General features: G+C 36.7%; 1 protein-coding gene across 1 annotated transcript in view; it reads right to left on the bottom strand.

Moving 5' to 3' along the window:
- Window positions 1–15,869, bottom strand: part of LOC126100354 (lachesin-like) — a 133,320-nt gene that overhangs the window by 66,487 nt on the left and 50,964 nt on the right. Inside the window, exon 2 of the mRNA XM_049910965.1 lies at window positions 8,646–8,887. Within this exon, the coding sequence (XP_049766922.1) occupies window positions 8,646–8,887 (242 nt within the window). The remainder of the gene's footprint in view (window positions 1–8,645; window positions 8,888–15,869) is intronic.

Raw genomic sequence — 15,869 nt, 5'->3', positions numbered from 1 at the left:
CACTCATCAAGTTTTGGATGCATTCTACAGATGTTCCTTGTATGTGCCCTTGATCACCTGGCACACATTCAAATGATAATCCAGTTCTGTCCATATGTTCACTAGCATGTTTCCATCAACATCTGTCACAACAGCAGTGATGCATTCCTGCAATTCTTTCATGTTGTTGGCATTGGGAGTACATAAACTTTGTCCTTAACATAATGCCCCAGGAAGAAACCACATGGCGTCAGATCTGGTGAACACACTATCCAGCTACATGGCAGTTCTCTGTTCAGGAAGGCATTGATTATTGTGCTCCAGTGAGGTGGAGCCCCATTCTTTTGAAAGTTGGAAGCCAATGTGTCAGCAATCAGTTGTGTCAATGACCACAACTGTAACACATCCAGGTACACAGAACCTTTCACCATCTACTTGATGAAGAAAAGGGGGCCATACAACTTTTTCTAGGAGATTCACTTTTTGTAAATCCCTTTCCAACTCAACACAGACATGCCACTATTCAGTACCCCACACACTCACTTTTGCCAAAAGATGGAAAGTCGCCTCATCTCTGAATTACAACATCCCCACAAAGTCATCATCTTCCATAGCTTGCTGCATTAGAATATTAAATCCTAATCAGCTGACATAATCATCTGAAGTCAGGTGTTTTAACAGTTGCAAATGGTAGAGTTTGAAATGCAAATGTCACCACAACACATTGCACACTCTTTTCTGCGCAATGCCCAGTTCCTGGCTTGTATGAAAAGTTGATTTCTGTGGGTTGTGCACAAAGCTCTGTCTCAAACACTCCATAATTTCCTCAGACAATCAGTCATCCTATACTTTTCCCTTTACACAGACAACCAGTGTCACAGAACTAACAAAACAATCACAAAATGCTCTGGTAACCAGGTGCAGCTTTTCACCATTTGTGTACAAATGAATGCTGAACACTCATAACCAAAGAACACTTCGCACATTCTAACATACTAAAACTCTTCTCCTGCGCTGCCTCCATCTTGTTGAGTGTCATCACACTCCTACCATCTAGCAAGTGCTCAAGTCATGAGGCAGGCTTTTTAAACTTGGTGAGTGTATCTGCTTTCTGATGTATCACCCATCTTTGTATGTTCTATGCTTGTCAATAAGCAGTGTTTTGAAATCTGATGGATCATTTATTTTAACCCTGTACATTAATAATAGAAATTCTAAATAAATAAATAATAAGGCAACAATTATGTATGTGCTGTAAGAATACACATGCATGCAGCCGAACAAGAACCTTTATTCCTTGAATCCAGATAATTGGGAATTCACAGTGAAATAGAAAGTAAGACTTTTTATTTTTGTTTGTTTGTAGGAGTTCTTTCATCTTTCATTTTTCCTTTATTTCACATGAGAGCTTGTTGGAAATCTTTGCAGCAGAATAAAGAGCTTCACTATGAACTTCCACCTCCCCCCCCTTTTTTTTCTTCCCCCCCCCCCCCCCCCCCCTTACAGTCTTCTGACTGATTTATGCAGCTTGGCATGAATTCCTCTACTGTGTGCCAATCTCTTCATCCCAGAGTACCACATGCAACCTATGTCCTCAGTTATTTGGTGGATGTATTCCAATCTCTGTCTTTCTCTACAATTTTTGCCTTCTACTGCTCCCTCCAGTATCATGGAAGTCGTTCCCTGATGTCTTAATAGATATCCTATCATCCTGACCCTTCTCCTTGTCAGTGTTTTCCATATATTCCTTTCCTCTCCAATTCTGTGGAGAATCTCCTCATTGCTCACCTTATCAGTCCACCTAATTTTCAACATTCATCTATAGCAAGCATAATGCTTCAATTCTCTTCTGTTCCGGTTTTCCCATGGTCCATGTTTCACTACCATACAATGCTGTGCTCCAAACGTACATTCTCAAAAATTTCTTCCTCAAATTAAGGCCTATGTTTGACACTAGTAGACTTCCATTGGCCAGGAATGCCCTTTTTGCCAGTGCTAGTCTGCTTTTGGTATCCTCATTGCTCTGGCCATCACTGTTTATGTTGCTGCCTATGTAGCAGAATTCCTTAACTTCATCTACTTCGTGACCATATATACCGATGTTCAAGTTTCTTGCTGTTTTCATTTCTGCTATGTCTCATTACTTTCATATTTATTCAGGTTACTCTCAAACCATATTCTGTACTCAGTAGACCATTCATTCCATTCAGCACTCCATGTAATTCTGTTTCATTTTCACGCAGGATAGCAATGTCATCAGCGAATTTTATCACTGATATCCTTTCACCTTGAATTTTAATTCCACTCCTGAACCATTTTTTTATTTCCATCATTGCTTCTTCTATATACAGATTGAACAGTAGCGGTGAAAGACTACATCCCTGTCTTACACCCTTTTTAATTTGAGCACTTTGTTCTTAGTCATCCACTCTTATTATTCCCTCTGGGCTCTTATGCATATTGTATGTTACCCATCTCTCCCAATAGCTTTCCCCTATTTTTTTTCAGAATTTTGAGCATTGTGCACCATTTTACATTGTTGAACACTTTTTCCAGATCAACAAATCCTATGAACGTGTCTTGATTTTTCTTTAGTCTTGGTTCCATTATTAACCACAATGTCATAATTGCCTCTCCAGTGACTTTGCCTTTCCTAAAGACAAACTGGTCATCATCTAACTCTTTACAAGAAGCCAAAGAGCATACTGACATTTATTTAAATCTTTTTTTTTGTTTACTTAGTCACAATTCAGTACTCATTTATTATTAGCAGCTAATAGCATTCAGGGAGAAAAAAGTACTGGGAAGTGGTAGTGCGAATTCCAAGGTCAATGAAGAGGCCTCTGCAACATGTGCGGTCACCTACTTTACACAGACTTCTTGCTGCTCTCTTTTGCTTAAGAAATCTTTTTTTTTTTACTTTTGCAAAGTAAGCCAGTATCCTGGTCTCTAATGCAACACGATGTGAGATACTTCTCAATCCAAAATACATCAAACTAAGCATCTTGATTAACACTTTGCAGTCCTATTTTTTACACCCAGTACTCCGTCTTAGCCACAGCATCTGAATGTGTCTGTGCATGCCTGAAAGTCTCAAAGAGTGCTCAAGATTTTAGTAAAGGCAAGTAACAATTAACAATTTCAATCAAGATTCCCTATTATTTACATTTATACAAAGCATGACAGATCCTGAAACAGTCAGTAAGATGAAATTCTGTATTTTGTACATATTTGTTGCAGTAAAAACAGTTTTCTTGTGTCCGCTTGACATGTTACATTCAATGCAACATTTTGTCTTCTTGTCAAGGAAAACAGCAACGAAGTATTGTTTTTTACTTCTCAGCTATTCTTCAGTATCTGTATACAAGGACCTCCATACCTACCCCACCCCTCCACTCCCCACCCTGTAGCTCTCAGGGGAAGAAAAAATATAATGTAGCGAGGTGTTTTTCTTTCAAGAAAATGATATAAAACTGGTATATTGCAGGTTATTGACAGAGTCAGAATTGGAGCTTTTATATGGTTACTTACAAATCACAATTCATATGCAAAAATATTAAAAATACTTCACACCCCCAGGTCTAGACCCCCACCCTCCCCTACAAACTGTTGTATGACCACCCTTGTCTGTAGATGAAACACATCACCTCTTCCTGCAGTGAGAACAAAAAAAGTTATTATTCTGTGTGCCACCTCCCCATGTGGACTAGCACAATTAGTGCAGACAGACATCATCAGTTCACCCATCAGCCAAAGTGGAGGTATGATTTGCATTGCAACCATACCAGATGTTCCGCAGTCTTCCTCAAATGATTGTAAAGAAATTATTCAGTAAACAAATGATTCTTTCATTTATTATAGCCTCATACATCAGCTCCATGGTAACATGCCTATCACTTTGCTAATGTGTGAACTTATTGTATTATTTCAAAATTAATTAGCCCACCACATGAAATTCGAACCATTTGCAGTGTAAAATAGAAGTTTATCTTTGGTGGATGCCAGAACAATACAGCAAGAGTGACCTGTTCATAGCATCCATAATATCTCATTAATATATACTCTGGTCAATATGTAATATTATTTTATTGGTGTGTATTATATGCTTCATTATTTTCAGCAGCATGTAAGTGCTAATTAACTGGTTTTTAATGAAGCTACATATTTTAAAAATTAGACTACGGAACAACATTAGAAAAGAGAGGCACTTTTTTCATTCTTTTAATACTCTTTCTGCACAATAAACATTTTCCTGTGTGATTTGCAACAGAAGTGTATAATAGGCACAACTATAAATTTGTATATCTCATTCTGTATGTTCTCTAAATTACGTCGAGCAAATGTCACAATAGTCGTACAATAAGGCCTTGGCCAACTACCTGTCCCATTCTTGACAAACCAGAACTGCAATTGCATAAGTGCCTGTCTATATGAATTATATTTGTTACTCTGAAACTGTAATGCAAAAGAATTGGAAATATCCTTGAAAAAATGACCCACAGATGAACAAAACAATTACAATAATTGCTATATTTTGCGTCCAATCTGATGCCATGTTTAAAGAGTTTTTGTAGAGGGAGACATTGATCAGCCGTTATAAGATGCAAGAGAAGCTCTGTCACTTTTTTACTCAAAGTACACACTGACACCTTACACATAAATATGTCACATTTTAAAATCCACTCAGTATTTTAAAAGTGTTGCTACCTAGATTGGCAGCATAGTAGTAAGATGCCAGGCAATATTTGTTAAAGTAAAACATGCAGAATTGCACCATGGTCTCCCTTTAAATGGTTGAATAAGTAAGTCCATTGGTCAGACAAGGCAGTACCATACCACCTCCAATAGGACCATGACTTGCAAGGCACTGTACAGTTCAAACCAACCTTCTAGTTAATTATAGTCTTATGTTTTTTAAGCAGTACCTGGAAAAAACAAACAGCATAGTACCCTGAAGAGCTACCAGAACTTATTCTTCAACTTTTGAAAATATAATGGAATTGGATAAGCAAAAATGCTACTTACCAAATGACAGCAGGAGAACACACATATAAATGTACTCAAATTTGAAAGCTTTCAGAGTCATTGGCTCCTTCTTCTGGCATAAGGGTTGAAGGGGAAGGAAGAGGGGTGAAGGAAAAGTACTGGTGAGGTTTAGAAAATTGGAAGAGTTTGGACAAGTTGCCCAGAACAATGGGTCAGAGGTGACTTGCCAGATGGAATGAGAAGAAACGAGTGATCGTTGGGGACTGCACAGGATGAGATTTGAAAACCAGATCTTGTCTGGTGCAGTCCCCAACAATCATTCTATTCTTCTCATCCCATCTGATATGGGATTCTAGGCAGCTTTCCCAAACTCTTCCCATTTCCTAAAACTCGCCATTCCTTTTCCTTCACACTTTTTCCTCCCCCTTCAACCCTTCTTGATGAAGAAGGACCCATTTGCTCCAAAGTCTTGCAAATTTCAATACCTTTATATGTGTGTATTCTCTTGCGATTGCTTGGTGAGTAGATTTTTTTATCTATCCAATTACATTAGAATATATCTAAAAAGAAAGATGATGAGACTTACCAAACAAAAGCCTTTACAAATGTCTGCTTGTGTCTGTATATGTGTGGATGGATATGTGTGTGTGTGCGAGTGTATACCCGTCCATTTTTCCCCCTAAGGTAAGTCTTTCCGCTCCCAGGATTGGAATGACTCCTTACCCTCTCCCTTAAAACCCAAATCCTTTCGTTTTTCCCTCTCCTTCCCTCTTTCCTGATGAGGCAACCGTTGGTTGGGAAAGCTAGAATTTTGTGTGTATGTTTGTGTTTGTTTGTGTGTCTATCGACCTGCCAGCGCTTTTGTTTGGTAAGTCTCATCATCTTTCTTTTTAGATATATTTTTTCCACGTGGAATGTTTCCCTCTATTATATTCAATTACATTAGAATTTATTCTTCAGTTGTTTGCTACTGATTTTTCATCAGTGTACACACTGCATACAATCTCCAAAAGTTTATATGACCACATTTCTTTGCTTTTTAGCTTAGTCATTCTGCTAATTAAAAACCACAACATGGCACATGATTCTCATTCAGAGTATAAAATACTTGTAGTCAATAGAAATAATGTAAGGGAATTTGTGTAGTTGCTTCAGAATGTCAAGTGGGAGTATGTATACTGCAGCTACTGTGTTGATAGTAAAAATGAAGAGTTTATAACCACCTTGTAACTCTACCTGTCCAACAAGTAGGTGGACAGAACCAATAAGAAAAAACCAGTAAATGATGGTTCAGCAGAGGTGTCTAGACTAGACCATTTGTATAACAAATGCTTGTATTATAATTACAAATAACATTGTTTCTGGAGTTACTTCAGTGTAACAAAAGTGTAAACTGCTACTTGTCATGTAGAGGCATCTACAGGCAGAGACAACAGTGAGCGTTTGAATGTGAATATGTGAATGTGTTTTGTCTATGTCTGATGCTAAATAATATCTAACAGCCTTTTTTCAATGTGTCTGTCTGCCTCAAAGCCTCTTCTAAGTGGTGAGTAGCAAGATATCCTTTTCATATAGCTATTACTACATCCCAGATTTTCCATTGATTGAAAACCCTTACAAAGCTATTTAAGAAGTCTAAAAGATGAAAACTATCCATTAATAGTGAATGCCAATACCAAGTCCAAAACAATGTATAAAGCCTGGTAAGGATTTCATATAAAGTGTTAATATTATGAAGAAGCTTCATAAGTGTCCCAAACAAGTATCAGAAATTTGTAATCAACATTTCATAAAATTGGTAATAGACTTTTGTACTCAATTACTAGATGTAAAGGACCAGTTCCGCTTAGCTTTTTTTTCATTTGTTTTCTGAACTGACAAAAAATATGTAATTAATCTTCTCATTTGTGCAGCATCTACCTTATTCAAAGCATATTGCTAAAAACTAGATTTGGTATTTTGCACTCAAGTGCAAATACAAATAGAATTTGTGGTGGTTCAGCACACTCTATGTATAGTTTACCATGTGAGAAATATTATTGTTTTAAATTTACTCCAAAAATTTGGACTGTTTGCCCTTGTGCATTACTGATAGTCACACTGGAGCCTTTTATAGAACTTAATGGTAAGTTAGTTGAATTGAGTGAAATCTGTGGTGTGAACACTGACTTGCCTCTTTCTTTTTCAGTTAATATTTCTGCTTCTGTGTTTTTATTTAGAAGCTTTTTTCTGTAGGGATACTGGGTAGGCATACTGGGAAAATTGAGCAAATTTAGGAATTCTGTTGAGAAGTTAGCACTTTCATCTTGAGTCACCATTGAATCAATGAACTCTCTTCTTGCAGTTGAACCTAGTTGCTCTCCAAAGCAGTCATGGTGCAGTGGACACCTACCAACAGGATTGTCTTTTCTCCCCCCCCCCCCCCCTGCACACACACTTCTGTAATCTGTTCCCTGGGGCTTATGTCCAGAATTCCCATCCAAGTAAGAGCAGGCTTTCTCCAGTGTGCACCAGTGGTGAACTGGCAATGCTGAATCCATGCAAATGCTCCTCTTTTTGTGTGAACCAGTGCTTTTGTTTATAAACTACTGTTTGATTTGTAGGCCAGTGCTTTGAACAAAGACCTGAGGACTGCTTCAAAATGACTATTCAAGGACAAATCTGGTAAGTCAGTGTTGTGCATTGCTTAGGGCAGGTAGCTTGCAAGGGCTATAGCTTTCCAAGCTGGACCAGTTGCAATCCAGTGGTTTATGACTCATGTGCTCCATCCTTTTAGCTTTCTCTAGTCGCTTTGGAGAGCTGTCTTCTGATTCCATGGGTCATTAATTCCACACATGGTGACACATGCAATCACTTTGTATTTTGCTTTGTTTTGGGCCACAGCAGAGTATCCATATGGGGCAATGCCATTCAGTTCTCACAGTCTTGGAACCTCTACGCATGATGGCATCTAGCCATTGTGTCTCTTTTAGTTACATACTTAATGTGTGTATTTTTCTGAATCTGAACCGAACAAAGTGGGATTTTTTTAATAGGTAGTAGTTTATCAGTCTTAATAAATAGCTTATGGTGCCAAAGCTTTGCTACTCACCTTTTTGTATCTCCACTGGAACACAGGTTTCATTTTGGTTCCTGCCTTCCCCTTCAATTCACATTAATTTTTGTCATTTGATAGCTGTGATACTAGTTGTGCAGTGATACACTTAGTGCACTGCCAGTGTTACACCAGTATTACCAACTTCACCCACATTACTCTCTACTTGCCCTCTCTTTCTTCTGTCCCTGCCTCTCTCTTACAGTCAATTTTTGCTACCATCCTAGAAAGTCCTATCTGTTGTCACATACAGTATGAATTGTAATTGTCAGTTCCCTCTCTCTTTTTCTTTTGAATGGTTCTAGCATCCACAAGAAATTTATTAGTATATAGTTAAACTAATATCATATGTAATGGATTTTGAAGCTATTGGTACATTTCATTCATACGTAGAAAAACTCTGCATACAATCTCTATTCGATTTTGTTTTTCTGCAATGCTGAACTAGTCAGTAATGCTTAACTAGTGAGTACATTATGATGCCATATTGCAAAATATTTTGTAAAATAGGATTGAACTGTAGTCACTAAAAGTTTGTTGCCTCTAAGTAAATTAAAATCAACTGGCAGTAAATATCTGTACTTACCAAAAGGCAGTATTCTGAGGTGGCTGTATCAGTTATCACAGAATATCGTGCATTATGAGTAAGAAGTGAACTGCCATTGGATATAATTAATGGAGTCTCTGGTCTGTTAGGATCAATATGCAACCATATCACTGAATAATTTCCTCCATTATTTACTTTGCAGTCTAACTGTACCCTTTCTCCAATATTTACTGTCTGATCTGTTGATATATGAAGTATTGTGGTTCCCTGGTGTGGTGAAGCTGTCATTAAAAAATAAAGTCACCTTGAAATTTATGTTATACTACATAAATTACGAAAAAGTATGAAATGTATAAAAATGTCATTGTTTAAAATGTAGTTATTTGTAGACCAAGCTTATGCTCATCAAAAGAACGGTGTCATCAACACAATAGGGTGATAATGACTGAGCAGGCTCTTACAGGAAACTGATAAAGTTTAAAAATGATACTTAGCTTTGGTACTCTAAATGTTATCATATAGATATTCTGACATTTACACTCTTTGCACCAGAATATAATCAGGCCAATGTCATACTTTGATTCCCAAGAGCTTCTGAACTTCGATGAAACTCTGATGATGACAAACTGGTAATCTTCAACGGGTGTTATTAACACCAAAGAACTAGCATCATCTGTTCCTGACACCATGTTTGTTTGGTTTGAGGGCTATCAGCTTGATTTCCACATGGTGAACTGCTGTCAAGAAATCATTGCCATGAGTATACCATGATTATTAATAATTTGGCAAGTCAGCTTTAGAGAGACTTGGAGAGAATTAGATAGAGTGGAGAGAATTAGATAGAATGTTTACTTTAAAACTGAAAAGAAAACAGAAGCCTAAAAGCTACTATAATTTTCTGGCAGTTTAATAGTGCATCCTTTTGTGCGTTTCACCTGTAAATGAATTGTTGCCTTGTTCCTTTTCATTTTTTATGTTTATTGTTTCATCCTGGAATTTCCACTATCATAAAATTGTAAATTTAATGCACTTCTAGATAAATATTTGTCCAGTTTAAGGAGGTGTTTCTCAATAAAAACTGTTAACATATAGCAGCAATCGAAACATCTAAAACTGTACAAAATGACTGAGTGAGAGGGCATTGTAGTTAAGCAACATGCTCTTCATTTGTGAGGAGCACAGTCCAAATCAATGTTTGGCTATACATATTTAGGTTTTCTGTGGTTTCTCCATTTCATGTAAGGAGAACATGAGCATGATTAATTAGAAAAGCAGTAGGTGATTTCCTGCCTGACACTTACCCAAATATAGCTTGTGTTGCATTTCTGATGATCTTATTATCTAGAGGTCATTACACCCTAATCTTCTTTTCTTCCTTCCCTTGTTGAAAATATTCAGACCAAGAACGCATACTGAATAGCTCACATATTATAACAAGCACTGTTCTGCACAGGAAACAAAGACAAAGAAAAACCAAAACATACAGAATGTCTCAGTCACCAAAGTGGCAGCTGATAAGAGTTTGTTAATGGCCGCATTGAGTAGTTGCACAGGTCAACGTGTTCAAATCTAGCCCTTGCCATGAGTATTGAGATTGATGATGTTGTATCATGGAAGTATGTACAGAGAATTGAAGAATATACAGAAGAAAGAGAAAAAATTAGGTTCGACTATCAGTTTGCCTTCAGGAAAATAAAGGCAACACAGAGGCAGTTATGATGTTGCATTTGATCTGTTATGATGTTGCATTTGATAACAAGGACAAGAGTTAAGAAAAATCAATGCACCATCATAGGATCTGTTGACCTATTAATAGTGTTTGATAACATAAAATAATGTGAGATGTTTGACATTTATGTGTTGTGTGGCTCAGTGGTTAACTGTCAGGTTACAAAGGTCAGTCATAGGATTTTTATCACTCATTTATCACTTATTTCACCTCTGGTAATATTTCTTAATGTGAAAAATGATAAGCTGCATCATGATGCAGAACCTACATTAAACTGTTGGTGCCTATAACAGGATGGGTAAGTCAGTTCAAAGGCCAGAGGAAGGCAACTGAACCACATGTTTCTTCCCACTCTAGTCAAGTGTGGCGTGTTGGAAGAGCAACTCTGTGCATATTGCAATTAGTCTTAATCTTGTCTTCGGAGTCTCTATGGGAGTGATATGTAGGGGGCTGAAGAGTATCTTCAAATTCTTCACTTAGTACGTAGTTGTTCTTCAAACTGTGTAAGTAGGCATTCATAGAACAATTGGTATCTAACATTCTGTGTTTTCCAATCGGGTTTTCCAACATTTCTCTAACAAAAGCACAACAATTAATGCCACCCATCTTTGTATAAATTCAATATACCCTGATAGTCCTATGTGGTATGTATCCCATACAGCTTAGCAATTTTGTAAGATGAGACATCCAGTTGTAAAACAATTTTACAATGATGGAGATAATGCAGATACTGATAAATAATGGTAAATCTCATTATTCACAAGTTTTTCCGATGTTTTAGAGAAACTACTGTATGGTAGAATCAAGAATCTTCATTCACCATAAATCATTTCACAATGATATGGGTTTCATCAGTTTGATACAAGATAAAGTACATACAATGCACAGTAGTAAAATGTGTAGCATTAAATATTAGTTCTACAAAGTTTATGCAGTACATAATAATACAATTAAAAGCAACAGTTTTTAAAAGTTAATATAATAATCTGGTAAATCAAAGTATTCTTTAATATTATAAAAAGGGTGATCCATTAATCAGTTGTACCACTTACATTTAAAACTAATTATATCCATGGTCCGAGCAAAGACTGATAACTTATTGAAAATTCTGAGTGGGTTTACTTTGTGAGAATTTCCAGCCATTGCTAACCTGTGCCTAGGTATATCTAACTTTGACTTAGCCCTCATATAATAAGGCCATATGATATATGCAATTGGAAAAGACCAAAATATGTCATCTGAAGGTAATCCATGCTTACCATGTCCCTTAGTTTCAAAAAAAGGCATGATGCCAAAGGTATCTTTTTGCAGACATTATTGATATGTTCTTGCCAATTAAGTTTGGAGTCAATGTGAATACATAGAAGTTTTACTGATTTAGTATCTATATCCTTTGTCATGCCTAGTATGAGCTGTTGTGTTTTATCGGGATTATATAAGAGTTTATTAGCAATAAACCAGCCCAAAGCTATGTCAAGAGATTCTTTTGTTATGTGATTGAGTTCAGAGATGTTCTGATGAGAGGTAAAAAGCGTAGTATCATCTGCATAACGTATGACAGGATGTGGTATGTTGTAAGGCAGGTCATTGATTGCAACACTGAAAAAGAAAGGTCCGAGGATAGATCCTTGGGGAACACCTGTGTCTATCTCGAGCAAGGAAGAATGCATATTCCTGACTGAAACGAATTGTTTCCTGTTGTTCAAGTAAGAAGTGATGATGGCTAAAGTGTTCTCTTGCAATCCATAGTATCCAGGACTGTTATATTGAATGGATAGGCAAATGGGAAATGGTCATGGAGTACTTGTCGCAGCAGGCAATAAACTCAAATCTTCCGAGGTAGAAATTGATGTAGCATGTGTGATTGTTTGGTCAAGACTTAATATGAGGGGTGGGCATAAAATGATAACTGGATCCTTCTATCGCCCACCAGATTCATCTCCTGAAGTAACTGAATACTTCAGAGAAAACCTCAGTTCACTTATATGTAAGTTCCCCAATCATACTGTAATAATCGATGGAGACTTTAATCATCCTACAATTAATTAGGAAAATTACACTTTTGTTTGGGATGGGCATGATAAGATATCCTGTGAGACTTTAATACAAGCCTTCTCTCAAAACTTTCTTAGAACAAGTAGTTAGGGAGCCCACTCATGATGGAAATATATTGGATCTATTGGCAACAAATAGACCTGATTTCTTTGAGGATGTCCAATTTGAAACTGGTATCAGGGACCATGGCACAGTTGTTGTGGCACCAAATGATTATCAAAGTACGAAGGCCAACTAAAACAAGCAGAAAGATCTGTGTGTTCAGTAAACCAGATAAAAAATTAGTAGTGTCATATCTCAGTCAGGAACTTGAGACTTTCAGCACCGGACAGGAGCACACAGAGGAATTCTGGCTCAAGTTTAAAAGAATAGTTGACTGTGCAGAGGATAGATATGTACCCAGTAGAACAGTTCATAATGGGAGGAAACCTCCACTGTATATAGTCACTTTAAAGAAGCTTCTAAAGAAACAGAGATTACTGCATAATAGGTGTAAAACAAAGTGTAAGGCTACAGATAGAAAAGCGTTGAATGGAACGCATTTGGCTGTCAAGAGATCAATGCACGATGCCTTCAATGACTATCACAGCAGAACACTGTCAAGTGATCTTTCGCAGAACCCAAAGAAATTCTAGTCATACGTAAAGGATGTTAGTGACACCAAAGTTAGCGTTCAGTCCATAGCAAATGAGACAGGAAATGAAATTGAGGATAGGAAAGCAAAAGCTGAACTGCAGCATGAATGGTCACAGATTTATTTAATCCTAGGGAGATTGTCACAGAGATAGTAAAGGAACAACTGGAAGACTCTTGGGACAGTTCACATCTATCTTAGATGTAAACTGTCCTGAGAAAGTCTATTAACAAAGTTCCAAAAACTGGCTCTAGGAATATACTACAGCCCCCCATGTATCGCTCACATAGAGATTGTAAGGGTAAGCAGAGTAATTGCTGCATACACAAAGGCATTCAAACAATCATTCTTCCTATGCTCCATCCCTAGTAAGTAATACAATGGGACGTACCCACTGCCATACACCTCATGGTGGTTTGCAGAGTATAAATTTAGATGTAGGTATCATCATAGTATCAACTGTGAAAGCCTTTTTGGATTTCAGAAAAGTTTGTTGATAGAAGTTTGCTGCCAACATTTTGGAGTTGATCAATAAAAGATGAGGAAGGCTGGAAAATTTTGTGACCTAAGTGTAAGTGGTGCAACAGGGAAATGATTTGATTCATACCCTTCTGACAAAAAGCAGAAAGTTGCACTGGATACTTTCATTATCAGAATGGGGTACCATTGCATGTGGAGTGCCCCAGGGCTTATTTCAGGCTCCTCTATTATACTTTTTATCAATCACCTACCTCTTTGTACAGAATATTGTAGATTACAATCTTTGCTGATGATGCTATCGTACTTAGTGATAATTTGTTCCACAAACTTGACGTGTTAGTTTATGAGATTTGTATGAATATTATGAACTGGTTTAAAATAATCAGTCCTCAACTTAATTACAGTACACAAACTTTATTCAGTTTTACACAACCTCTGTTCAAGAAGAAATAAGAGAAATTCTGGGTAACCAGCAGATAGCGAAGGTGTATACTACAAAATACCTGGATTTACATACTGATAGCAAATTAAGTAGGTCAAACACATCCCAAATCTTTGGAAAAGATTGTGTTCTACACTTTATACTTTACACATTATTTGCTTTTGTAGAAATATGTAAATTCTGTAGAAATATGTAAACTATTAAATCAGTTTATTGTGGTTATTTTCATGCCTTTATAGCTTATGGAATCATATTTCGGGGAATCAGCCAATTGCCAGATTGCACAGAAACAACTCGTATGAATTATTAACAGAGTCCACTTTATAGATTCACAGGCAGAAACCTCTTTAAGGAACTTGAAATCCTCATGTCTATTACACAATATATGTTCTCCCATATAAGTTTCATAAGCCAAAAAGGGGCCTTTTTAAATCCCATATTGTGTATCACAATCTTGATACTAGAAGAATACAAGACATGGCCACTCTGAATATACAAACCTGAGTATGGTACAGAAGGGGATCCATTTCAGTGGTTGTATGACTTTTAATGTCCTACCATCACAAATTAAGTGTATTGTTGATGCCTACAGGTACGTATTTTCCAGCTTTTCTGTTAAACTCTTCCATGAGGCAAATTAATTTGTATTGTCACAACTCAACATCAGCACTCTTAGCAAATGCTTTAGTTAGCAGTGCAGAGCTCCACTACAGTACTACCTTTGGCCAGTAGTTTGCTCTGAAAAATAGCTGTGTGTGCCGATACTCTTCAGTGAATCATAGTATTGGTATTGTTGATGATAAGCTCTTGTTAAAAAAAAACTTAAGGTGGTTCCTATTGCAAGCATTATTCTACACTGCAGAAGAGTTCCTGAACCATAATGTGTAATATCTATGTACCTATAACACCTAGATACATTCCCAGATTCTTATATGTATGCCTGTTATTATTGCTAGCATACTTAAATACTTTGTTTTTCTCTCATAGAACCTAAGCTGTAAGGAACTTCATTTGAAATTTACTGGACTACTTAAATAATACCATATAATGTACTGTAATAATTACATGAACTTGCAGAACTGACTCGTTCCGTATCTTGTGACATATTCAAGAGCAGAAATGGCAAGAACATGAAATAAATAAATAAAATAAAAGTAATCATAGTGTAATACTCTTTTTCTTTTCCTGAAGTGCAAAATTTTGTATTCTGAATATGTGAAATAAATTGTCAAGCTTTGCACCACTTTGAAATCTTTTCACGATATGCTTGCATATTTGTGAAACTTTTTTCCCGATATAACTTTATTACAGATAACTGCATCATCTGCAAAATGTGTTGAGGTTACTATTGCTACTGCCTGCCATGTCATTAATATATGAGGTGAACAACAAGGTACCCAACACACTTCTATGGGGCACATCAGAAGATACTTCCATTTCTGCAGGGGGGCAACTGTTAAAACTAAGTTCTTGAAAACAGCCACAATTTGCAATGTCTATTTTTTATTTACCAACTTTGCTCTTCAAATGAACGAGAGCATTATAAGAATATACGGTTGAAAGTTGGCTGACAGCATTAAAGATTGCATTTAAAGTTGGGTGACAGCTCTCAAGATTAAACTGGCTGTATTATAGTACTTAAATTTACGTCATTTTCGTCTTTGTCAATGTAAATATCATCATTTACTTCTGTACTTTAAACGTAAGTTTAAAGTACTATTGTACAGCCAATTTAATCTTTAGATCTGTCAGCCAACTTTAAATACAATCATTAGTGCTATCAGCCAACTTTCAATTACAGGGTGTTTCAAAAATTTATTCCTTAGAACAGAGGATTTTTGTGGTGTTGGAATTCCACACAGTTGGAACACACAGTGTTGTTGCAACAAGACGAAGTTTTCAACGCAGGTTTAATGTAACCAA

The sequence above is a fragment of the Schistocerca cancellata genome, chromosome 9, assembly GCF_023864275.1.
Source record: "Schistocerca cancellata isolate TAMUIC-IGC-003103 chromosome 9, iqSchCanc2.1, whole genome shotgun sequence".
NCBI lineage: Eukaryota > Metazoa > Arthropoda > Insecta > Orthoptera > Acrididae > Schistocerca > Schistocerca cancellata.
This window is presented reverse-complemented; position numbering and strand designations above follow the sequence as displayed.